General features: G+C 41.5%; 1 protein-coding gene across 1 annotated transcript in view; it reads left to right on the top strand.

Annotated features, from left to right (window-relative positions):
* VPS50 (VPS50 subunit of EARP/GARPII complex) overlaps positions 1–27,829 on the top strand; it is a 390,966-nt gene that overhangs the window by 310,650 nt on the left and 52,487 nt on the right. The window contains exons 19-20 of the mRNA XM_073629604.1: positions 3,538–3,656; positions 8,707–8,813. Coding sequence (XP_073485705.1) covers positions 3,538–3,656; positions 8,707–8,813 — 226 coding nt within the window. The remainder of the gene's footprint in view (positions 1–3,537; positions 3,657–8,706; positions 8,814–27,829) is intronic.

Here is a 27,829-nt window from a genome sequence, read left to right as displayed (position 1 = left end):
GACTAATCATGCAAAAAGAAAAAAAAAACAAAAACAGATGGCCGTGATGAAAAGTTTACATACCCTGGAATGTTTGGCCTTAGTACAGACACAGAAGGTGGCACACACAGGTTAAAATGGCTATTAAAGGTTAATTTCCCACATTTGTGGCTTTTTAAATTGCAATTGGTGTCTGTGTATAAATGGTCAGTGAGTTTGTTAGCACTCACATGGATGCACTATGACATGGTATTCAAACTGTATAACGTGAGGACTTTAGTGAAAGATTTCTGAGCCTTTATGTAAATTATTGCAAGTTCTCTCAGCTGAAGAGAGACAAATCCTGGAATACAGTTCAAGTAACACTGTACTTCTCAATGCAGTTCTCAAACAAAAGAGATGTGCATTTCAGCCACTAGTGGGTGCTGTAGGTGAAAGGCTCCAGTTTAGTTTGCTTGTGGGCTCCATCTTGTACCTCCTACATTGGGTGATTGTTGGGATACAGTAGATGATGGTCTTTGTCCTCTCAGGGCTTAGTTGACAGGTAAGAGGGTAAATTTATCTGACAAATTAGGTTATCTTTATAACCTGTAAATGATTCATATTATTTCCTATAGTGTTCTCCACCATGACAGCAAATGTTCTTAACATACATAGTCCTTGTTCCATTTGTATTAAAAAAAAAAATTAAAGCAAGTTTAGTTTATTTACTGAAAAAAACTGTACTTTTATTTTTTTAAACACCGCATTTCACCTTCCAAGTGTAACAAAATGACTTTAAATTTTCAAAACTACAACTTCATGGGTTTAAAATTTCCGCCAATTTTACATCTCTAGGACCTACATAGATTTCAACTAAGATAACAAAATGCAGAAATTGCTCATGCATATTGACACCAAGACAATAGGAGGAGGATCAGTAAGCCACTGCCATGTTTTGGAGGATAATCCCCCTTTTGCCAAATGGTTGATGTGGGTGTAAGGCACTGTGGATGTTGCCTCTGTCTGCTAGTCTGAGGAGATTAGGAGTGAGATTTGGTGATGTCACTACTGTGCTGCTCACTGTTCTCCTTGCTGGAGAGGAATCTGTACCTGCAATGCAAGGCTTTCCCTGCTCCATTCATTCTGTGGATCTGTGATGTCTGCCCCTGTCCAGCTGCTTCCTAATAATTACCTCACCAGTCATAGGATCACAGTTAGACATGTGCAATTCGTTTCGTTCCAAATTAGTTTTTTAACGAATTATGACTAATTTGGAAATATCCGAATTAACGAAAACCCGTTTAACAAATTTTTCTGAATATTCATAAATTAGAATATTCCAAAATTTGTAAATTCGTACATTCGTAAATTCGTACATTCGTAAATTAGTAAATTCGGAAATCTGAAATAATAATTAACTAATAATAACTTAACTATTACTAACTACTAAATTATAAGTATTGTAATTTCCTTTCAAATTTGGCTGTTTGTGAACGTAACAAATACAGATTTTTCCGAAATAACGAATGCCGTATCCAAGCGAATGAAACGTAATGAATTAATAATAATAAATAACAATAATAAAACCTTTTTATTATTATGATTTATTATTAATTTGTTCCGTTCCATTTGTTTAGATGCGGCATCATTATTTCGAATAATTCGTTACTTCGGATAAATTTGTATTCGTTACGTTCAGCCAAATTTGAAAGGAAATTACAATACCTATAATTTAATAGTTAGTTACTACTATTTCAGATTTTCTAATTTTCGGGTTTTCGGATTTCGAATTTCCAAATTTCAGAATTTTCGAATTTCCGAATGTTCGAATTTCCGAATATACAAATCTTCTAATTTACGAATTTCCGAATGTACAAATGTACGAATTTATGATTGTACGAATTTATAATTGCGATCATAACGAATGACCCAAAAAACAAAAAAAAAACAAATGAAACGAAAACGAACTAATTTTTTGGCAGTGCACATGTCTAATCACAGTCATCATGGTAGGCAGCTCTGACATGAGGATGTTTCATGTCCTTTTTTTTGTGAGACAGTACAGAACAAGACCTAGTCAGTCATTAATGGCAAAAGATCAGCTGCAGGGAGTCTATAGGCAAATTTGGGCACATCTTCCATAGTTCAGGTCTGTAATGCCTGCTGGTCACAAAGGAGTTAAAGCTGGCTTTGAACTGACCATTCCTCTGTCTGTTTTCAATGACCATCTGGACAGTACGTGTTTTGCAGATGCCAGTTGTTTCCATCAAAATGTACAGCTTGTACCTAGTAAACCTCACAGTTAGAGGTGCCAATCCCTAATATATTACAAAGAACAACACCATGGAGGGAACTTTAAGGCACCAATAACCATCAACAATTGTATAACAAATTACAAAGTTTTATTAGAACATAATTTAAAATATCAAGAAGAGTAAAATGCAGTGCATTTGGTATTAGAGAAAGACATAACATATGTTACGCTAGATCTGCCACAAGGGTTGCGAGGGCCAGTGGTGACCCCTACGCGTTTCAACTCGTAGAGTCCTCTTCAGGGGGTCTTGGTGGACAGAGATAGTTTTGAGTTAAAAAAACAGCAGAAGGCTGAGCATCATTTAACACCGCCGGGAGGCATCCAAGTACCCAAACGTCAATTAATAGCTCAAGGGAAAGGAGCCTAATCAAAAATCAAGGGTCAGAAAATGGCCAAAGAAAGTAGGAGCAGACTTGATGGGTGCAGCATAGCAGAGGTAAGTATTATCCAGGGAGAGATATTATGAGTCATCTAACCCAAAAACTTGAATATCTGGAAAATATCCAAGGGAAAAAACATATGAGGAAGGAGAAGGAGATCCAAGTGCACTTTGGAGCACTTGTCTACAGCATATGCAGACCTGGGGTGGTGTAATATGCTCACAAAATCTCACTCCAAATCTTCTGAGACTAGCAGACAGAGGCAACAGTGCCTTACACCCACATTGACCATCTGACAATTGTTGATGGTTATTGGTCCTTAAAGTCCCCTACGTGGTGTTGTTCTTTGTCAGTTGTTTCCATGTATTGCAATGCCTGTTGCATTGCCAAGCAGTGCCAAGAATACATGCTTTCTCACCCATTTTTTAAAATATGGATTAAAAAAATTGTAGTAGTTACATTTGTAAATCACACAATAGGCTTTAAAGTCAGGAATCTTTGTCGCCTCCTTTGTCGTCTTCAGAAAACATTTGTAAAGTTCTGCACAGCAGAAGGCAACATGGATAAAGCTTGTCCTATCGATTGTTTTATTCCGTCATTGTTAACGTTGCGTTATATGTATTGTGCATTATACATGAGATGAAGGTTCTTCTGTTCCCGTTGCAGAGGCTCAGTGTGTGCCAGTCATTATCACGGCGATGGCGGCTTCAATATTTGTACCTGTCTGAATGTAGAACAAATCTTTGAGCAAATCTTTTTTTTTTTTTCTCTCTGGCTTCATTGTAAAAAAGTCGTGTTTTCTGCAATGATTGAAGTAAGTTGCAAATTCTAGACCTGTAAAAGTAACAAATGGAGTGTCTTCCTTGTGTTCTCTTTTCATAGTATGAATCTGATGAGCTGGAAAAAAGTGCTTATCAGGAGTACGACAGTGACAGCGACGTTCCGGAGGAGCTCAAGCGGGATTATGTGGATGAGCAGACCGGGGATGCGCCATCAAAGAGGTGAATATTCATATCTTACCGGCTTTTCTGGGCTGTATGTTTGGCTTAGTACCTGGCTCAGGGATCCTGGACAACAGTACTTACCAATGGAGAAATACATTAGTATATTGATTTGCTGATTTAACTGAACCTTCCCTGTTGAGCTAAAATCTATGTGTGTATAAAACACATAATAATGCAGCTCTGTATTAAAGCTGACTTTATTCTATAGTTCCATTGGTCCAGCTTGGTATCCACTTGCAGACCGCCTATCGCAGACTTGCTGCAGCCGAGTGGCCCCGCTGCACTTCCAGGTAGGGGGCGCACGCTGTCCTGGTTGTGCTGCCATTCGCTACAGCACAAGCCATTCAGCGGGTCCCGGCCAATGAGGTTAAACATGATGACAAACGTAGGTTAAAAACACAGGGCTCTCTACTGTTAGCAGCAAGGTGCCATTTTTTTCTAGGGAGCAAAAACTGGCACATTGCTTGGTAAAACACACACAGTAACTCTTGTTAGGCACACAATTAACCCCTTGATTGCCCTAGATGTTAACTCTTTGTCAGCCAGTGTCATTAGCACAGTGACAGTGCATATTATTAGTCACAGGAGATGTCAGTAGCAGTTAGTCAGTCGCTCCCTCCCCCAACGTCGGTGTCAGATTTTCCGCCACCCTATCGCAGTCCCATTATATGTTCACTGCTAATTATAAGATAACTGCAATAAAGTGGTTCTAAAGCCTTATAGGGTAACTCCATTTCCATGGGGAAAAAAAAGGCAAATAAAGAAAAGATAATACAGCGTATACAATTGCGACACAAGTCATATTATAATTGAATGTTATTAAAAATTACTTTTCCTTTTCATCCTGCAGCGCTGTAATTTTCTGTAGAATGCAATATGGCTACCTGGAGGTGTTCTGTACACAGAATGTATACGGAACGCCCCCCCCCCCCCCCCCCAGAAACATCATTTCCTGCTTATGTGATTGGCTCACCAATTTTCCTAGAAGTCTACACGAAGATACAAGTCAGATTTCAGGCATCCCCTGCAACAAAAAATTCATTTTTTGGTGAGATACTCCCAATAGGAAATCATGGCTAAACGGATGCAGGCCCAGCAGCTTTCCTCATTAGAGCCCTGCAGGTGAACAGCTGATTGATATTTATGAAACCACTCCCATTAGACTCATTAGTACAGACAAACACAGGGATTTCTTCAGAATAACAAAGGGTAGGAATCTGCAGCAAAGTTTGTTAAAATCCTTGTAATGTACATAGAACAAAAAGAAGCTAGAAAGTTTGGGACTTTAAAGGTCATATAGAAACATCATATAGAAAGGAACACAATTGTTAATGTAAAAATATACAAATATTTATTGGAAAAGACACTCAAAAAAGTAGGGAATACAGTTTACAGTCATAGTCATAGGTATACACATATTGCCTATCACTGACAAATGAGTGACACTTTTTACCTTCTTTTTGTTCTACTAATTTTTAGGGATGTTGGGACCATTATTTTTTATGTTTATTTGGAGCTGACCGCTCGCTACCCTATTTACTTGTAATGTACATAGATCACCCAGAGGGTAAGGTTTTTTTCTCAACAAAATTGGAATAGCACTTTAAGGTTGGTGCAGAACCCCCCCCCCCCTCTTTCTTACCTGAGGCCATTTGATCCAGCGAAGTGCACAAGCGCAGCGGCTCCAGCAGCCATCTCTCTCCTCATTGGACATATTGATAGCAGCAGCAGCCATTGGCTTCCATGTGATGCGGGGGTGGGGCTGAGTCCCGCTGTCTGTGTGAATGAACTCAGCAGTGTGACTCTGGAGCGAGCCTGCATGGGTGCCCCCAGGGGAAGCAGCTTTCCGAGGGGGGAACCCGATGAAGATGAGAGGCTTGGAGCGCCGACGGGGGATCCCAAAACTATTGCACAGAGCAGGCAAGTATAACATGTTTGTTAGTTTTATAAAAAAAAGAAACCACTTTAATAGCATATTAAAAAAAATTCCAATTTATATATCCAGTAGTTTGTAGATGCTATAACTTTCACGCAAACCAATCAATGTACGCTTTATTGGGATTTTTTTTTTTTTTATCATAGACATGTAGCAGAATACATTTTGGTTAAAATTTATGAATAATTAGATTTTTTTTTTCTTTGGATATGAAAGTTAGACCCCTTTCACACTGAGTCAGTTTTCAAGCATTTTAGCGTTAGAAATAGCCTCTAAAAAGCGCCTGAAAACCGCCTCCCATTCTTTACAATGAGTGCTTTCAAATTCGGGCGGTGCGCGTGTGAGACGTTTGGAAAAATCCTGCAAGTGGCATCTTTGGGGCGGCTGGGGAACGCTATAAGTAGTACTGCCAAAACGCCCCTGCCGATTGAAATGAATGGGCAGCGCTTCGAAAGCACTTTGAAAGTGCTGCAAAACTAGACTCTTTTCCTTTTTTAAAAAAAAATCCGCCACGCTGGTGCCCGAAAGACGCCACTAAAGCACCGCAAAAAACGACTGCTGCTGTTTTAGCGTGGCGCTGCAGTGTGAAAGGGGTCTAAAAAATATTGTTTTGTGTGTGTGTCAAATACCACCAGAGAGTTCTATTTTTGTGAAAAAAATTATATAAATGTCATTTGGGTATAGCGTTGCACAACCTCGCAATTGTCAGTTAAAGTAACGCAGTGCTAAGCAACAAAAAATGGCCTGGTCATGACGGGGGTAAAATCCTCCAGAGCTGAAGTGGGTAAGTAATCACGACCACTGTGGGACCATTTTGGAAGTGAAGAATCACTGTACTAGTCAACACTACCACAGTGATTGTCACTGTCTTCCAGGTTGCGTGTCGTCCAGCTGTCCTGCTGCATAGTAACCAGAGGGGATCACTCAGATAGTGACATCACCACCCCCCACTTCATCCAATCGGAGAATGCCTTGCATTCACTGAGAAAAATATAAGGCATTCTGTGAATGGCAACGGTGCTGAGCGAGCAACCCCTTGTGTATACTATGCAGCAGTTTGACATGGGACCCCAAAGACAGCAGCGACTACAGTTCCACAGTGATACTGTAGTCATGTACTTTTCTGAGCAACATTTTTCTACAAGCTACAGGACGCGCAGTTGTCAGCAAGGGGTATTGAAAACAATGGGGTTTTGTTTGTTGAGCTTTTTTGGAGCTTCTACAGTGAGTGAAAAAAGTATTTGATCCCCTGCTGATTTTGTATGTTTGCCCCACTGACAAAGAAATGATCAGTCTATAATTTTATTGGTAGGTTTATTTTAACAGTGAGACACAAAAATATTCAGAAAAACGCATTTCAAAAACTTTATAAATTGATTTCTTTTTAATGAGTGGAATAAGTATTTGATCCTCTATCATTCGGCACAATTTCTGGCTCCCAGGTGTAATAAGCTAATAAGCTGCGATTAAAAGCACTCTATTTAAGGGAGTGCTCCTAATCTCAGCTTGTTACCTGTATAAAAGACACCTGTCCACAGAAGCAATCAATCAGACTCCAATCTCTCCACCATGGCCAAGACCAAAGAGCTGTCCAAGGATGTGAGGGACAAGATTGTAGACCTACACAAGGATGGAATGGGCTACAAGACCATCGCCAAGCAGCTTGGTGAGAGGGTGACAACAGTTGGTGCGATTATTCGCAAATGGAAGGAACACAAAATAACTCTCAGTCTCCCTCGGTCTGGGACTCCACACAAGATCTCACCTCGTGGAGTTTTAATGATCATGAGGAATCAGCCCAGAACTACACGGGAGAATCTTGTCAATGATCTCAAGGCAGCTGGGACCATAGTCACCAAGAAAACAATTGGTAACACGCTACTCTGTGTAGGACTTAAATCCTGCAGCGCCTGCAAGGTCCCCTTACCCAAGAAAACACATGTACAGGCCCGTCTGAAGTTTGCTAAAGAACATCTGAATGATTCAGAAGAGAACTGGGTGAAAGTGTTGCGGTCAGATGAGACCAAAATCAAGCTCTTTGGTATCAACCCAACGTGTTTGGAGGAGGAGGAATGCTGCCTATGACCCCAAGAACACCATCCCCACCATCAAACATGGAGGTGAAAACATTATGCTTTGGGGCTGTTTTTCTGCTAAGGGGACAGGACAACTTCACTGCATCAAAAGGACGATGGATGGGGCCATATGCCATCAAACTTGGGTGAGAACCTCCTTCCCTCAGCCAGGGCATTGAAAATGGGTTGTAGATGGGTATTCTAGCATGACAATGACCCAAAAAACACGGCCAAGCAAAAAAGTGGCTCAAGAAAAAGGACATTAAGGTTGGAGGCTGGAGTGGCCTAGCCATAGAAACCCATAGAAAATATGTGGAGGGAGCTGAAGGTTCGAGTTACCAAACGTCAGTCTCAAAAGATTAATGACTTGGAGAGGATCTGCAAAGAAGAGTGGGACAAAATCCCTCCTGAGATGTGTGCAAACCCGGTGGCCAACTACAAGAAATGTTTATAAGTAAACAAGGATTTTGCCAGTCATGTTTTGTGAAGGGGGTCAAATACTTATTTCACTCATTAAAATGCAAATCAATTGATAACTTTTTTGAAATGCGTTTTTCTGGATATTTTTGTTGTTATTCTGTCTCTCACTGTTAAAATAAACCTGCCATTAAAATTATAGACTGATCATTTCTTTGTCAGTGGGCAAACTTACAAAATCAGCAGGGGATCAAATACTTTTTTCCACTTGCTGTAGATACAAAATGCTCAATTGTGAACTGTGTAATCCCCCTAGAATTATTTCTCTCTTTGCTGCATGTGCAGCAATATGCATTCCACAAAGTCCAGTGTCCCCATCACCCCCACATTGCTATATCCGTGTCACTCACTCCATATTGGACTGCCTGGTGATGCAATCTTTGGAGTGATCATGTGACATTTAAATCTTCTGTCCGCCATCCCCGTACCTTGAATAATTTCACACAAGTAGGGGATAATTCACTTTGGATTTTCTTCTTTCAATATCCAAAAATCCAAGAGATCAGCACTCCATACTAATTCTGATCTTGACTTTTTTTCTCTTTGTGTCTTAATGAAGTGTTTCGAGAGAGACCCTGCGCAGCAGAAAGCGATCCGATTACAGCCTGAACAAGATGAATGCGCCCATCCTTACCAACACAACGCTCAATGTAATAAGGCTTGTTGGTAAGTAGAAGCCTGTTGCTGATTAATTACCTTTGTAGAAGCTTCCCTTTTAATTTATGCCACACGTCTCCGAGACGTCTGCATAGAGAAATGACAAGCAGGTAATGTAAACACAGTCTGTCTCTTTCATAATTAAATTCTGAAATTGGAATTACTGTCTTACTTTGTTACAATTATTAGAACAAGCAGAGCAGTCATTGGGGCGGGCTGCAGCTGTCTTTTTAAGGAAAGCACATTGCCGGTTGCCTGTGAAATTAATTAATCATTTCATGTATTTGTTTTATTAAAGAGGAATTCCACCAAGTATCCGCCATGGAACGCTATGCATGAAAACTTTCATTTAAATATATTCACTTATAGCCACAAAGAGTATAAATCCACTTTGTGTGCACAAAATGTCTTTGTAAACCCAAATATCACCGTGTAATAGTAGCAGTGACATAATCACTAGGGATGCACTGATTCCACTTTTTTTACAATGAGTACAAGTACCGATACTTTTTTTTTTTTAGTACTCGCCGATTACCGATACCTACCGCAACTGTTTTGTTTTAACTTCAGCTGTCAGCATTGGTACAAAGCATTGAAAAGTTATTTACAAATAAAATAAATAGATTTTTTTTTTTTTTAATCTAGCGCTTTTTCAATGTGAAATGTGTAAATATATGTTTATACTGTATATATGTGTAAAAATATTAACTGTCGTGAATAATCAGTCAGAATAAATTGTGCCTTTTTAAGGACAGGTTTCCCGCACAATAATTATCATTGAGTAATTTTTAACGAAGATATTTTTAAGATACAAAATCAATCTATGTGACACAGTCTGTGCATGTGAAACTTATTCACGGAGATGTGAGCATACGAAACAGTTATTTATTGGTTGACAAAACAAATAATCACATGAAATTAAGATGCTGATTGCGTTACATGAACGTCTTGAAAATAAAAAAAAAACACTTGCAAAAATGGGCGTACCGTCTCTTTGACATAATACCACCATGATAATTCCTCGGTAGAATCAATAACCTTGTGAACTTGAAAACAGAACGTCTGTATTTCACACGTACAACCGTTACTATACTGCAGGTAAGTAAGTGGTTAAAAATGTGAAATAAATTAGACGTTTGTATTGTCAATAAATGTGGCAACTATGCAAAAAGAAAAATATGATGAAAAATTTGAATCTTTAGAGAAAAATCTACAAGGCAGTTATTGATTCGGGAGAATGATTATCAATTGTATAATATTCAATACATCAATATTTGAGAGAACAAATCAATATTTGAGAGAAAATACAAGATAAAATCAACATGACATAATTACCCATTCCAGGATGGCTACAGTTCCTATTGGCTGGTTACCAGAGTTAAGATGGCTGCCGTAGTTTCAAAATGGATACTCTTAAATAGGGTTTACTTCTTGTGACCTCCGCGTTCTAAGTATTAGGTGTTGAGGAATCTTCATGAATGTAAAGATATGTATTCATGCATGAGTGTCAGTCTGGGAGTGTGTGTATCTCCCATTGTCCCCCCTCAGGATGGATCCCTGAGCTTCCTTCTGAGCTCTCCCCCTGAGCTCACTTCCTCTCCATCTTCCTTTTTTTTCTCCCATCTTACTTGCCTCTGAATACCATTTCAGATAATAAGACCATAAAAATTATAATGGCTCTGCCCAAAAGGACGTGGCTCACTTTCCATTGGGTTAGGAGACTTAATTATTAACCTTCTCTGGAAATTTAGTGAGTTCAAATAATACCACCTTCAACCACCAGGTGTCTCACATGTGTTTTGAGTCCATCCTTTTAAGTTAATACGTTCTATTTTCATAATGTGTATAATGGTAAGGATAAGTATATACCTTTAAATGTTCTGGTAATCGGTCTAATATAAACTACACTCAGTACAATTTTGATTAATCATTTTTACATAACTGGTTATATATCTATAAATGTATCTTTATAAAAACTGGTCTACCTATGAAAGACACATGTTGTTATATATATTCATCAATACTACATAAAAATGATTATCTATATGGATACCTGTATAACTTCTGGTATCTTCACTGAATATTTGTTTATTTAAGCATAGGCTACAGTCTTATGTAGTTATAATCATAATTATATGTTTTTCCCAATACTAATTCGTTTCTTAAAACACTTCTACTTATAAAATCACACTTTCATATACATTTTCTTCATAGCAAAGTTGTTGGGTCCGCAGATGCCAACATTATAATGTCTCTGTGACCTACAATGTCATAGATAGTTTGAAATGACTTATAATAACCTTATAGATACTTTTAAAATATTTTTGACTGGCACAAGATTCAACTCTCTCTAACGTGTTGAGATGGACCTTGAACATTCCCACTGGGTGTTTAGAAATGACTTGTTTGTCTAAACCATCCTAAAAGTTCATACAATGAGTTTTGTTAGCCAAGGTGTTAGCTATTTAAACAGTCCCTCACTTGAACACAATAGCTTTAGGCCAGGTGAGGTTATCTCTATGTGAGAATAGTCTGTATAACCTTGTATCCTGTGGTAGCTTTCGTTTATTCACAATACCATGTAAATATCTCCTTGTTTTGTGACGAGAGCAGTTTTTGTTCCAACGGTTTTCCTTACAATACGTGCTCGTAAAAGTCTTCAATATTTGAAGTACTAGAACAACTTGGAAAAACATGAGAGCGTCTAATTTGTCCTAAAGGTCTCCAAAAGGGCAACAGTTCAATTATTGTAACATCACAGTTCATCTACTTTTTGAGGCCTAAGCATCTCTCATGTTTCTGCCAGTAAATATAAAATATATTTCTTCATGAGTTCACAACACATCCCCCCTTGTGAGGTGTTCAAATGCCGGAAGTCGTTTGAAAGACTTCACCAATGCCAAATGTTGACAAAATATGGCTTTATTTGGGCTTTGTAAATCTAGCTGTGGAGATGGATCCGTATTGTGGATCTATGTTTAAAAGGGTGTAGACACCTTCATGTGGGTGTAATTCTTTGAAGGGAAAACACAAAATGGGTTGGTGATTGATGTGTGCATCTCAGGGCCGTCATCCGTTGGTTGGCGGGAAATGGATCACTTCGGGCACCTTTGGGTCTTGGCCGTCCTGGTAGGTTTGTCCGTGTAGACTGGCCATCAGTGGTGTTCCTGAATCCCCCATACAGTTCCTTCTCTGGATGTTTCACACACATTGGGCTCTCGGTTCTGTTGACCGGCTCATGGACATCTTAGTCCTGTAAGGGAAAATGGATTCCGTTAGAAAAGACATATATAGTCCCCTTTTTTTTTTTTTTTTTTTTACATGACCTGTGTTTAAGATCTCAGTGTTAATCTGGTATCCTGGGCTTCCTCAGAGCTCCTTTTTTTTCTCTTTGTGTCATCAGTCCTTTAACTAAACACTCTGGATAGCAGGACAATGTATGAAACATTTGCTATGGGAGACCAAGCTCCAGGGCTTATTAACATGAGGACATTTTTTTTTTTTTTTTAGAGCTGCGGATACCAGACATGAATGACTGACTGACATTCTTCAGAACCATTTTTTTTCTTTAACTTAATTGTAGCGGTTCTGGAATAATAACAATTAAAAACGTTTCAGTTTGACATGTGCCACTTATTGTCAGTACTAAGATATTTGACATTATAGTCAACCTTCTACTTGTGAGGAATAAAACAAATAAAATCTCCCCCCTTTGGGGTGTCAATACAATTCATTTGAGGCAATCAAACTACCTTATGCGGGTGACTCCTCATCTTTTACCAATATATCAAACCATTTAGGCCTCCTGATATTAATGTCTTTAGGATTCGGTCTTCCTCTGGAATTAACGTCTTCGGCGACTTCTTGAAATTAGGCTGTTTGGAGCGACCTGTGTATGTCAGAGGAATGAAGTGACCACTGAAAAATAGGAGAATAATTAATATCTAACAACCACCATCCCACCCCGGTAGGGATTTCAGGATCCTCATTACTGTGACCTGGGGAAAAACATGGTGTTAGAACCTCTGTCTCCTGTACCTTTATTCAGTGCATTCCTCTGATTTATTTTAACATAGGCGCTTCAAAGGCTCTGTGGCTCTTGGTTGGCCACAGGATTTGCCCCTTGAAGAAATGCTATTCACGTTCCGTACAGCAATAAAACCGTGTAACATATTCATAATTTGAACGATTTTAGATTTTGCATTGCTTACAGGTTGATCAGAATTGGGTCGTGGGACCCGATTTCTGTACTTTCTAGGGGCTACTGGCTCAGTTTGATCAGACATATCCCCATCAGAACCACTGTCTTCATTCTGGGATAGTTGTCTGGGCCTTAGTTGCTCCCTATTTTTCCGGGGATTTTGGGGTTTCCTACCCTGTGATTGCTCCCTATTTACCTGTGTAGGCCCCCGGGGCCAATTACACTGGTGAGGAACAGCAGTAGGACCGGATTGAATAATACCCATCCCAAGGCACCCACTCTGTCGCTCGGTACCCCTGTGGGGGTGTTTGTCTCTGGTGAGTGGGGGAGCACTGGGGGGGCGAGCACTTCAAGTCACCGTTTGAAATATACACAGAAGTCACTGCTTTATGTTCCTGAGGCTGAGAAACTGCATATATATTGAACTTTGCTTTTTACATCATCTGGCTATAGTAACTCTCTGGTTTTAAATGGATAATATATTTTAATATGTTTTAAATGGATAATATATTTTAAGAGGCTTACTATTGCCTGGTAAGACAAGCAATAGACTGAAAATAATTTTCCATTTATGATTTTCATGTGATCTAATATTTATTTGTATTTACTGTAACCTCAATAGAGATCCTACCACTGACACACTGAATAATATCTCTGGGAGCGACATATTAATTTTTGCATTGACACTTTATTTCACACATGTTTTTCACTTAAAAGGAAGCTTTTTCCTTTAGTAGGCGCCATACTGTCACAATACTTTTGAACTTTGGGGTTAATTTTAATCTAATCTAATTTTTTTTTTATAGAATCTGGGAGTGATATAATAGTTTTTGCATTTCACACATGTTTTTCACTTAAAAGGAAGTTTTTTCCTCTAGTAGACGCCATACTGTCACAATACTTTTGAACTCTGGGGTTAATTTTAATTTTATTTATATTTTTATAGAATCATTTTTTTCTCACATTATTTACTATATTCTGAACAAAAGAGGCACCTTTTTTCACTTTTTTCATTGTGGTGATAGGAGTTTAATCTTTAATTAGTTTGTACTTACTTTTTGTTATTTCACATACATGGTCATTTTTCTGGTCTAGACCATAATACGGCACATAGTGGTGGAGCTCTTACATGTCATACTTCATTGAACACAGCTTGTAGCTTATGATACTCATACCCACCATGAATTAATTTATATATAATAGGGCAGCGCCATCTTTACTCCCAAATTATCTATTATATCAACACTGGTGAGGGTGTCTACCCTTAGGTTTAAATCTGACCCGTGGGAGATACACCCTATAGTTTCTTTCAAACTTTGGGCCAGGATCCCATGGGTGATATTCCCGAGGTGGTCTTTGCTCCCCCCTTCTGTTTGGTGGGGTATCTGGTCTCCTGCTGGGGAAACTCTTCGGCATGTCTTCTCTGACTATGTCAGCGCATGTCTTTTCCTGGAGATCAACATGTAATGATTGAGGAGATACATGAATTTCATCCACAAATTTATTTGAGGGTTCAGGCCCCCCTTTGTTTTCACCAGTCTGTTGGATAGAATACAAATTGTTACTCTCTTTTACCAAAGACTCCAGTGAACACCCCCCTTTGTAGTCTTTCGCTAAACTCACTTTTATGTAGTTAGGTAGGGCCTCGAAAAATGTGGATTTAAATTCAGGGTTTTTGTAATCTGGCTCCTTTTCTGCTACATGGGAAGCACTTTTGAGCACAGCCAGATTTTCGTTGGGGCTCTGATAACTGTTACATCTGAGATTGGGTCTAGCCGCTGTAGACGCGGTAACATTTTCGTATGGGCCAAATTTTAGAGGACAGCGGTGTTTAATTTCTTGCCATGAAGCACCATACAGACCTTTTAAAGATTCGCAGAATCTACGGTGTTTGGTTTCAAATACCCACGGCAAGAAATTAATCCTAGACTGGTCATCATCTAGGCCTAAAACTGATAGGGTATGTTCATAGTTCTCAATGTGGTCAATAACGCACATGGATCCCTCTTCCTTAAAGACTGGGACAGCATCATTTACAAATGTTATTATTTCTGAGGCGTCTTGTGTAGGGGTGTCTGGCTTTTTCTCTGATCCCACAGAAAATTGATTAGACCCCCTTTCATGTGGTGGTTCAATTTTTACCCCTCTTTGCTCTACAGATGGCTTGGGGTAGGATATTGGTTCTTTTTCTGATTCCTCCTCATTGTCTGACTCCCAAATTTCAGATTCAGAGTCAGATTCTTAAGTATTGTCAGACTCTTCACTTTCAGGGTTAAGCATCTGAGCATCACCCTGGGGCACAAACGTCACTTGTTCTTTTAATTCTACTGATTGCTTAATTAGGGATTCCTGCCAACTTCCTGAATTTCCACTGCCTATTACTCGGCAACTTTCTAAATTTCCACTGCCTATTACTTGGCAATTTTCGTCAGGAGACTCGTTTTCCTGCAGAAACTTCTCCCTCTCCTCTATTAATTGTTCCCACTTTTTACTTATTTGGTGACGCCCGTTCAGAATTATTTTAGTGTCTTTTCTCAACTGTTCTTGTCTATCTAGCCATTCCTTTATAAGGGGATGGGATTCTAAGATATCACTCTCCTGTTGGGTACTTTGACGTTTAAACTCGCTATGAAGATACATCAGGATAATGCATAACTCCAAAAGAAGGCGATCACGCCTTTTTATTCCCTTTGTCTCAGGGAATCTGTCTGGGATTCCCAGGATGTGACCTTCCACGTACCCTATGCCTTTTACTAAATGACTGGCGTGGTTTTTAAGGCCTACAATATATGTTTCTAGATCAGTCTCATTAGACAAACTTTTTCCAGCTTGATCCGCCGTTTCCATTTTATAAATTATTTCCAACATTTCCTGTACCTGTACCAAATTCATCTGAGTATTCATACTACCACTAAGGGCTGACTCTTGGTAATCCCCATCAACATAAAATTCACTTTGACCAGACATTTTGGCAAAAAAAAATTTCCCAAAAATTAATAATTAATAATTTCATGCAGAATATTATGTATGTCACCACCATAACTATGTTTGATCCTGTACAAAACATCGACGTTATCTCAGCGCAGTGCCTCCATTTAATATGTCATGAATAATCAGTCAGAATAAGTTGTGCCTTTTTAAGGACAGGTTTCCCGCACAATAATTATCATTGAGTAATTTTTAACGAAGATATTTTTAAGATACAAAATCAATCTATATGACACAGTCTGTGCATGTGAAACTTATTCACGAAGATGTGAGCATACGAAACAGTTATTTATTGGTTGACAAAACAAATAATCACATGAAATTAAGATACCGATTGCGTTACATGAACGTCTTGAAAATAAAAAAAAAACACTTGCAAAAATGGGCGTACCGTCTCTTTGACATAATACCACCATGATAACTTCTCGGTAGAATCAATAACCTTGTGAACTTGAAAACAGAACGTCTGTATTTCACACGTACAACCGTTACTATACTGCAGGTAAGTAAGTGGTTAAAAATGTGAAATAAATTAGACGTTGGTATTGTCAATAAATGTGGCAACTATGCAAAAAGAAAAATATGATGAAAAATTTGAATCTTTAGAGAAAAATCTACAAGGCGGTTATTGATTCGGGAGAATGATTATCAATTGTATAATATTCAATACATCAATATTTGAGAGAACAAATCAATATTTGAGAGAAAATACAAGATAAAATCAACATGACATAATTACCCATTCCAGGATGGCTACCTATTGGCTGGTTACCAGAGTTAAGATGGCTGCCATAGTTTCAAAATGGATACTCTTAAAGAGGATTTACTTCTTGTGACTTCCGAGTTCTAAGTATTAGGTGTTGAAGAATCTTCATGAATGTAAAGATATGTATTCATGCATGGTGCATGAGTGTCAGTCTGGGAGTCTGTGTATCTCCCATTGTCCCCCCTCAGGATGGATCCCTGAGCTTCCTTCTGAGCTCTCCCCCTGAGCTCACTTCCTCTCCATCTTCCTTTTTTTTTTCCCATCTTACTTGCCTCTAAATACCATTTCAGATAATAAGACCATAAAAATTATAATGGCTCTGCCCAAATGGACGTGGCTCACTTTCCATTGGGTTAGGAGACTTAATTATTAACCTTCTCTGGAAATTTAGTGAGTTCAGATAATACCACCTTCAACCACCAGGTGTCTCACATGTGTTTTGAGTCCATCCTTTTAAGTTAATACGTTCTATTTTCATAATGTGTATAATGATAAGTATATACCTTTAAATATTCTGGTAATCGGTCTAATATAAACTACACTCAGTACAATTTTGATTAATCATTTTTACATAACTGGTTATATATCTATAAATGTATCTTTATAAAAACTGGTCTACCTATGAAAGACACATGTTGTTATATATATTCATCAATACTACATAAAAATGATTATCTATATGGATACCTGTATAACTTCTGGTATCTTCACTGAATATTTGTTTATCTAAGCATAGGCTACAGTCTTATATAGTTATAATCATAATTATATGTTTTTCCTAATACTAATTAGTTTCTTAACCACTTGACGACCGCCTCACGCCGATGTACGTCGGCAAGGCGGCACGGACAGGCAAAATCACGTACAGGGTACGTGATTTGCCTTCCGCGGGTGGGGGGTCCGATCGGACCCCCCCCCGACGCCCGAGGCGGTCCGGTTCTGTCCCCCGGCGATCAGAGACGAGGGGGAGGCCATCCGTTCGTGGCCCCCCCCTCGCGATCGCCGCCGGCCAATGGGAACACTCCTTTGCTGCTGTATGCTAAACAGCAGCAAAGGAAGTGATGTAATCTCCCCTCGGGTCGGTAGTTTCCGTTCCGGCCCGAGGAGAGACGACATTTGAGTAAGTGCACCAACACACACACACACACACACAGTAGAACATGCCAGGCACACATTACACCCCGATCCCCCCCCCGATCGCCCCCCGATCCCCCCCCAATCACCCCCCCCCCTGTCACAAACTGACACCAGCAGTTTTTTTTTTTTTTTTTTTTTCTGATTACTGCTGTGTCAGTTTGTGACAGTTACTGTGTTAGCACAGTTACTGTTACCCCCCTTTAGGTCTAGGGTACCCCCCTAACCCCCCCTAATAAAGTTTTAACCCCTTGATCACCCCCTGTCACCAGTGTCGCTAAGCGATCATTTTTCTGATCGCTGTATTAGTGTCGCTGGTGACGCTAGTTAGTGAGGTAAATATTTAGGTTCGCCGTCAGCGTTTTATAGCGTCAGGGACCCCCATATACTACCTAATAAATGTTTTAACCCCTTGATTGCCCCCTAGTTAACCCTTTCACCACTGATCACTGTATAACCGTTACGGTTGACGCTGGTTAGTTTTTTTTTTTTTTTATAGTGTCAGGGCACCCGCCGTTTATTACCGAATAAAGGTTTAGCCCCCCGATCGCCCGGCGGTGATATGCGTCGCCCCAGGCAGCGTCAGATTAGCGCCAGTACCGCTAACACCCACGCACACAGCATGCGCCTCCCTTAGTGGTATAGTATCTGATCGGATCAATATCTGATCCGATCAGATCTATACTAGCGTCCCCAGCAGTTTAGGGTTCCCAAAAACGCAGTGTTAGTGGGATCAGCCCAGATACCTGCTAGCACCTGCGTTTTGCCCCTCCGCCCAGCCCACCCAAGTGCAGTATCGATCGATCACTGTCACTTACAAGGCACTAAACGCATAACTGCAGCGTTCGCAGAGTCAGGCCTGATCCCTGCGATTGCTAACAGTTTTTTTGGTAGCATTTTGGTGAACTGGCAAGCACCAGCCCCAGGCAGCGTCAGGTTAGCGCCAGTACCGCTAACACCCACGCACGCACCGTACACCTCCCTTAGTGGTATAGTATCTGAACGGATCAATATCTGATCCGATCAGATCTATACTAGCGTCCCCAGCAGTTTAGGGTTCCCAAAAATGCAGTGTTAGCGGGATCAGCCCGGATACCTGCTAGCACCTGCGTTTTGCCCCTCCGCCCGGCCCAGCCCAGCGCACCCAAGTGCAGTATCGATCGATCACTGTCACTTACAGAACACTAAGCGCATAACTGCAGCGTTCGCAGAGTCAGGCCTGATCCCTGCGATCGCTAACAGTTTTTTTTGTAGCGTTTTGGTGAACTGGCAAGCACCAGCCCCAGGCAGCGTCAGGTTAGCGCCAGTACCGCTAACACCCACGCACGCACCGTACACCTCCCTTAGTGGTATAGTATCTGAACGGATCAATATCTGATCCGATCAGATCTATACTAGCGTCACCAGCAGTTTAGGGTTCCCAAAAACGCAGTGTTAGCGGGATCAGCCCAGATACCTGCTAGCACCTGCGTTTTGCCCCTCCGCCCGGCCCAGCCCACCCAAGTGCAGTATCGATTGATCACTGTCACTTACAAAACACTAAATGCATAACTGCAGCGTTTGCAGAGTCAGGCCTGATCCCTGCGATCGCTAACAGTTTTTTGGTAGCGTTTTGGGGAACTGGCAAGCGCCAGCGGCCTAGTACACCCCGGTCGTAGTCAAACCAGCACTGCAGTAAGACTTGGTGACGTGGCGAGTCCCATAAGTGCAGTTCAAGCTGGTGAGGTGGCAAGCACAAGTAGTGTCCCGCTGCCACCAAAAAGACAAACACAGGCCCGTCGTGCCCATAATGCCCTTCCTGCTGCATTCGCCAATCCTAATTGGGAACCCACCGCTTCTGCAGCGCCCATACTTCCCCCATTCACATCCCCAACCAAATGCAGTCGGCTGCATGAGAGGCATTTTCTTTATGTCCTCCCGAGTACCCCTACCCAACGAACCCCCCCAAAAAAGATGTCGTGTCTGCAGCAAGCGCGGATATAGGCGTGACACCCGCTATTATTGTCCCTCCTGTCCTGACAATCCTGGTCTTTGCATTGGTGAATGTTTTGAACGCTACCATTCACTAGTTGAGTATTAGCGTAGAGTACAGCATTGCACAGACTAGGCACACTTTCACAGGGTCTCCCAAGATGCCATCGCATTTTGAGAGACCCAAACCTGGAACCGGTTACCGTTATAAAAGTTAGTTACAAAAAAAGTGTAAAAAAAAAAAAAAAAAATATGAAATAAAAAAAAAATAGTTGTCGTTTTATTGTTCTCTCTCTCTCTATTCTCTCTCTCTATTGTTCTGCTCTTTTTTACTGTATTCTATTCTGCAATGTTTTATTGTTATTGTTATTGTTATTATGTTTCATCATGTTTGTTTTTCAGGTGTGTAATTATTTATACTTTACTGTTTACTGTGCTTTATTGTTAACCATTGTTAACCATTTTTTTGTCTTCAGGTACGCCATTCACGACTTTGAGTGGTTATACCAGAATGATGCTTGCAGGTTTAGGTATCATCTTGGTATCATTCTTTTCAGCCAGCGGTCGGCTTTCATGTAAAAGCAATCCTAGCGGCTAATTAGCCTCTAGACTGCCTTTACAAGCCGTGGGAGGGAATGCCCCCCCCACCCCCACCGTCTTCCGTGTTTTTCTCTGGCTCTCCTGTCTCAACAGGGAACCTGAGAATGCAGCCGGTGATTCAGCCAGCTGACCATAGAGCTGATCAGAGACCAGAGTGGCTCCAAACATCTCTATGGCCTAAGAAACCGGAAGCTACGAGTATTTCATGACTTAGATTTCGCCGGATGTTAATAGCGCCATTGGGAAATTGGGGAAGCATTTTATCACACCGATCTTGGTGTGGTCAGATGCTTTGAGGGCAGAGGAGAGATCTAGGGTCTAATAGACCACAATTTTTTCAAAAAAGAGTACCTGTCACTACCTATTGCTATCATAGGGGATATTTACATTCCCCGAGATAACAATAAAAATGATTAAAAAAAAAAATATGAAAGGAACAGTTTAAAAGTAAGATTAAAAAAGCAAAAAAATAATAAAGAAAAAAAAAAAAAAAAAAAAAAGCACCCCTGTCGCCCCCTGCTCTCGCGCTAAGGCGAACGCAAGCGGCGGTCTGGCGTCATATGTAAACAGCAATTGCACCATGCATGTGAGGTATCACCGCGAAGGCCAGATCGAGTGCAGTAATTTTTCCAGTAGACCTCCTCTGTAAATCTAAAGTGGTAACCTGTAAAGGCTTTTGAAGGCTTTTAAACATGTATTTATTTTGTTGCCACTGCACGTTTGTGCGCAATTTTAAAGCATGTCATGTTTGGTATCCATGTACTCGGCCTAAGATCATCTTTTTTATTTCATCAAACATTTGGGCAATATAGTGTGTTTTAGTGCATTAAAATTTAAAAAAGTGTGTTTTTTCCCCAAAAAATGCGTTTGAAAAATCGCTGCGCAATTACTGTGTGAAAAAAAAAATGAAACACCCACCATTTTAATCTGTAGGGCATTTGCTTTAAAAAAATATATAATGTTTGGGGGTTCAAAGTAATTTTTTTGCAAAAAAAAAAAACTTTTTCATGTAAACAATAAGTGTCAGAAAGGGCTTTGTCTTCAAGTGGTTAGAAGAGTGGGTGATGTGTGACATAAGCTTCTAAATGTTGTGCATAAAATGCCAGGACAGTTCAAAACCCCCCCAAATGACCCCATTTTGGAAAGTAGACACCCCAAGCTATTTGCTGAGAGGCATGTCGAGTCCATGGAATATTTTATATTGCGACACAAGTTGCGGGAAAGAGACAAATTTTTTTTTTTTTTTTTTTGCACAAAGTTGTCACTAAATGATATATTGCTCAAACATGCCATGGGAATATGTGAAATTACACCCCAAAATACATTCTGCTGCTTCTCCTGAGTACGGGGATACCACATGTGTGAGACTTTTTGGGAGCCTAGCCGCGTACGGGACCCCGAAAACCAAGCACCGCCTTCAGGCTTTCTAAGGGCGTGAATTTTTGATTTCACTCTTCACTGCCTATCACAGTTTCGGAGGCCATGGAATGCCCAGGTGGCACAAAACCCCCCCAAATGACCCCATTTTGGAAAGTAGACACCCCAAGCTATTTGCTGAGAGGTATAGTGAGTATTTTGCAGACCTCACTTTTTGTCACAAAGTTTTGAAAATTGAAAAAAGAAAAAAAAAAATGTTTTTTCTTGTCTTTCTTCATTTTCAAAAACAAATGAGAGCTGCAAAATACTCACCATGCCTCTCAGCAAATAGCTTGGGGTGTCTACTTTCCAAAATGGGGTCATTTGGGGGGGTTTTATGCCACCTGGGCATTCCATGGCCTCCGAAACTGTGATAGGCAGTAAAGAGTGAAATCAAAAATTTTCACCCTTAGAAATCCTGAAGGCAGTGATTGGTTTTCGGGGTCCCGTACGCGGCTAGGCTCCCAAAAAGTCCCACACATGTGGTATCCCCATACTCAGGAGAAGCAGCTAAATGTATTTTGGGGTGCAATTCCACATATGCCCATGGCCTGTGTGAGCAATATATCATTTAGTGACAACTTTATGAAAAAAAAAAGTGTCACTTTCCCGCAACTTGTGTCAAAATATAAAATATTCCATGGACTCAATATGCCTCTCAGCAAATAGCTTGGGGTGTCTACTTTCCAAAATGGGGTCATTTTGGGGGGTTTTGTGCCACCTGGGCATTCCATGGCCTCCGAAACTGTGATAGGCAGTGAAGAGTGAAAGCAAAAATTTACACCCTTAGAAATCCTGAAGGCGGTGATTGGTTTTCGGGGCCCCGTACGCGGCTAGGCTCCCAAAAAGTCCCACACATGTGGTATCCCCATACTCAGGAGAAGCAGCTGAATGTATTTTGGGGTGCAATTCCACATAGGCCCATGGCCTGTGTGAGCAATATATCATTTAGTGACAACTTTTTGTAAATATTTTTTTTTTTTTTTTTTTGTCATTTTTCAGTCACTTGGGACAAAAAAAATAAATATTCAATGGGTTCAACATGCCTCTCAGCAATTTCCTTGGGGTGTCTACTTTCAAAAATGGGGTCATTTGTGGGGGTTTTGTACTGCCCTGCCATTTTAGCACCTCAAGAAATGACATAGGCAGTCATAAACTAAAAGCTGTGTAAATTCCAGAAAATGTACCCTAGTTTGTAGACGCTATAACTTTTGCGCAAACCAATAAATATACGCTTATTGACATTTTTTTTACCAAAGACATGTGGCCGAATACATTTTGGCCTAAATGTATGACTAAAATTTAGTTTATTGGATTTTTTTTATAACAAAAAGTAGAAAATATCATTTTTTTTCAAAATTTTCGGTCTTTTTCCGTTTATAGCGCAAAAAATAAAAACCGCAGAGGTGATCAAATACCATCAAAAGAAAGCTCTATTTGTGGGAAGAAAAGGACGCAAATTTCGTTTGGGTACAGCATTGCATGACCGCGCAATTAGCAGTTAAAGCGACGCAGTGCCAAATTGGAAAAAGACCTCTGGTCCTTAGGCAGCATAATGGTCCGGGGCTCAAGTGGTTAAAATACTTCTACTTATAAAATCACACTTTCATATACATTTTCTTCATATCAAAGTTGTTGGGTCCGCAGATGCCAACATTATAATGTCTCTGTGACCTACAATGTCATAGATAGTTTGAAATGACTTATAATAACCTTATAGATACTTTTAAAATATTTTTGACTGGCACAAGATTCAACTCTCTCTAGCGTGTTGAGATGGACCTTGAACATTCCCACTGGGTGTTTAGAAATGACTTGTTTGTCTAAACCATCCTAAAAGTTCATACAATGAGTTTTGTTAGCCAAGGTGTTAGCTATTTAAACAGTCCCTCACTTGAACACAATAGCTTTAGGCCAGGTGAGGTTATTTCTATGTGAGAATAGTCTGTATAACCTTGTATCCTGTGGTAGCTTTCGTTTATTCACAATACCATGTAAATATCTCCTTGTTTTGTGACGAGCAGTTTTTGTTCCAACCGTTTTGCTTACAATACGTGCTCGTAAAAGTCTTCAATATTTGAAGTACTAGAACAACTTGGAAAAACATGAGAGCGTCTAATTTGTCCTAAAGGTCTCCAAAAGGGCAACAGTTCAATTATTGTAACATCACAGTTCATCTACTTTTTGAGGCCTAAGCATCTCTCATGTTTCTGCCAGTAAATATAAAATATATTTCTTCATGAGTTCACAACATAACTAACAAAGCAAACAAAAAAAAAAGTTTTAATTGTTTATCGTTTATAAAATAGACGTGATCAAAAGAAAAAAAGCAGGAAAATAATAATGAAATGGAGGCGAATAGGGAGCTAATTAAGGCTGATTAGAATAAATTAAGGGTTATAAGTGCCGGTTCACACTGCTGCGCTGTGAATTTGTTCCGTTTTTTTGTCCTGTGTGAGGTGCGATTTTACTGCAAATTTCAGGAGTTGGACGGTTGATGTTCTAGCCAATGGATGCTGCTTCTACTCCTTGTTCAGTTGTATGCATCACCATCGGGAAAATGTAATCAAATGGTTATCACTAAATAAAAAAAAAAAGTTTTATGGTCAACTGTGCACAAACCTTTGTCCAGGGCCATTTAAATTGAATTGACACACCTGGACACTGCCCAGGGGCTCCAGGTGCATGGTGGGGGCTCATGGTCAGGGACAGGGAAAAGTAAAAGGCGGTGGGGAGGTTCACTAGCGATTTGGCCACTGGTGCCGCTCTTCTTTGGAGTAACTGCAATGTCACTTCTGTCAGAAGTAGCAACGGCTGGCTTCTGCTGGAGAAAGGATACAGCTTTCTTCTGCCTCCTGCAGGGGTCAGAAGAGAGCCGGCACTGAGACTGAGAACTCCCCTCAGTCTCCGCACAGGAGTTGGAGGAGCTCCCTTCATTGCAGATGGGAACAGCATTTCTGATCTGTGAGTACAATTCGGGAGGGGTGGAGGGAACAACTCTGATGTAAGGGCAATGTGATGGGGGGAACCTGATGTATTGGGACACTGTGATGGGGAAGCTGATGTATGGGGGCACCTGATGTATGGGAGCACTGTGATGGGGACACATGATGTATAGGAGCATTGTGATGGGGACAGCTGATGTATGGGGACACTTTGATGGGGCAATGTGATGGGTACACTTTGATTGGGAAACCTGATATATGGGGGCACTGTGATGGGGACACCTGATGTATAGGAGCATTGTGATGGGGACACCTGATGTATAGGAGCATTGTGATTGGGACAGCTGATGTATGGGGACACTTTGATGGGGGCAATGTGATGGATACACTTTGATGGGAGAACCTGCTGTATGGGGGCAATGTGATGGGGACACCTGATGTATGGGAGTACTGTGATAGGGACACCTGATGTATGGGGACACTTTGATGGGGGCAATGTGATGGGTACACTTTGATGGGGGAACCTGCTGTATGGGGGCAATGTGATGGGGACACTTTGATGGGGGAACCGTGATGGGGACACCTGATGTATTAGAGCGCTGTGATGGGGGAACCTGTTGTAAGGGAGCACTGTAAAGGGGAAACCTGATGTATGGGGGCACAGTGATGGGAACAACTGATGTATGGGGACACTGTTATGGGGGAACCTGATGTATATGAGCACTGTTATGGGGGAACCTGATGTATATGAGCACTGTTATGGGGGCAATGTGATGGGGACGCTTTGATGGGGGAACCGTGATGGGGACACCTGATGTATGAGAGTGCTGTGATGGGGGCACCTGATGTATGGGAGCACTGTGATGGGGGAACCAGATGTAAGGGAGCACTGTAATGGGGACACAATGATGTATGGGGCAATGTGATAGGGACACTTTGATGGGGGAACCGTGATGGGGACACCTGATGTATGGGAGAACTGTGATGGGGACACCTGTTGTATGGGAGCACTGTGATGGGGGAACCGGATGTAAGGGAGCACTGTAATGGGGGCACCTAATGTATGGGGACACTTTGATGGGGGAACCTGATGCATGGGGACACTTTGATTTGGGAACCTCATGTAAGGGGGCACTGTGATGGGGACACCTGATGTATGGGGCACTGTGATGGGGGCACCTAATGTATGGGGGCACTGTGGCGGGGACACCTGATGTATGGGGACACTTTGATGGGGGAACCTGATGCATGGGGGCACTGTGATGGGGACACCTGATGTAGGGGACACTTTGATTTGGGAACCTGATGTAAGGGGGCACTATTATGGGGACACCTGATGTATATGAGCACTGTTATGGGGAAACCTGATGGATGGGGGCACTGTGGTGGGAACACCTGATGTATGGGGACACTTTGATGGAGGAACCTGATGTATGGGGGCAATGTGATGGGAACACTTTGATGGGGAACCGTGATGGGGACACCTGATGTATGGGAGCACTGTGATAGGGGAATCCGATGTAAGGGGGCACTGTGATGGGGAAACCTGATGTAAGGGGGCACTGTGATGGGGGAACCTGATGTAAGGGGGGACTGTGATGGGGAAACCTGATGTAAGGGGGGACTGTGATGGGGAAACCTGATGTAAGGGAGCACTGTGATGGGCAACCTGATGTAAGGGAGCACTGTGATGGGGGAACCTGATGTATGGGGACAACTGATGTATGGGGACACTGTGCTATGGTGGCACTATGATGGGGACACCTGATGTATATGAGCACTATTATGAGGAACCTGATGTATGGGGACACTTTGATGGGGGAACCTGATGTAAGGGAGCACAGTGATGGGGGAACCTGATGTAAGGGAGCACAGTGATGGGGGAACCTGATGTAAGGGGGCACTGTGATGGGGACACCTGATGTATGGGAGCACTGTGATGGGGGCACCTAATGTATGGGGACACTTTTAATGGGGGAACCTGATGCATGGGGGCACTGTGATGAGAACACCTGATGTATGGGGACACTTTGATTTGGGAACCTGATGTAAGGGGGCACTGTTATGGAGACACCTGATGTATATGAGCACTGTTATGGGGAAACCTGATGTATGGGGCACTGTGATGGGGCACCTGATGTATGGGGGCACTGTGGTGGGGACACCTGATTTATGGGGACACGGTTATGGGGAAACCTGATGTATGGGGGCAATGTGATGGGGACACTTTGATGGGGGAACCGTGATGGGGACACCTGATGTATGAGAGCGCTGTGATGGGGGCACCTGATGTATGGGAGCACTGTGATGGGGGAACCGGATGTAAGGGAGCACTGTAATGGGGACACCTGATGTATGGGGGCAATGTGATGGGGTCACTTTGATGGGGGAACCGTGATGGGGACACCTGATGTATGGGAGCACTGTGATGGGGACACCTGTTGTATGTGAGCACTGTGATGGGGGAACCGGATGTAAGGGAGCACTGTAATGGGGGCACCTAATGTATGGGGACACTTTTATGGGGGAACCTGATGCATGGGGGCACTGTGATGGGGACACCTGATGTATGGGGGAAATGTGATGGGGGCACTGTGATGAGGGAACCGTGATGGGGACACCTGATGTATGGGAGAACTGTGATGGGGAAATCTGATGTAAGGGGGCACTGTGATGGGGGAACCTGATGTAAGGGAGCACTGTGATGGGCAACCTGATGTAAGGGAGCACTGTGATGGGTGATGCCTGATGTATGGGGGCACTGTGATGGGGGATGCCTGATGTATGGGGGCACTGTGATGGGGGAACCTGATGTAAGGGAGCACTGTGATGGGCAACCTGATGTAAGGGAGCACTGTGATGGGTGATGCCTGATGTATGGGGGCACTGTGATGGGGATACCTGATGTATGGGGGCACTGTGATGGGGACAACTGATGTATGGGGGCACTGTGATGGGGACACCTGATGTATATCAGCACTGTTATGGGGGAACCTGATGTATG

This window comes from Aquarana catesbeiana, linkage group LG05 (assembly GCF_042186555.1).
Source record: "Aquarana catesbeiana isolate 2022-GZ linkage group LG05, ASM4218655v1, whole genome shotgun sequence".
Classification (NCBI taxonomy): Eukaryota; Metazoa; Chordata; class Amphibia; order Anura; family Ranidae; genus Aquarana; species Aquarana catesbeiana.
The sequence above is the reverse complement of the archived record's forward strand: the minus strand, read 5'-3'. Positions and strand labels throughout refer to the sequence as shown.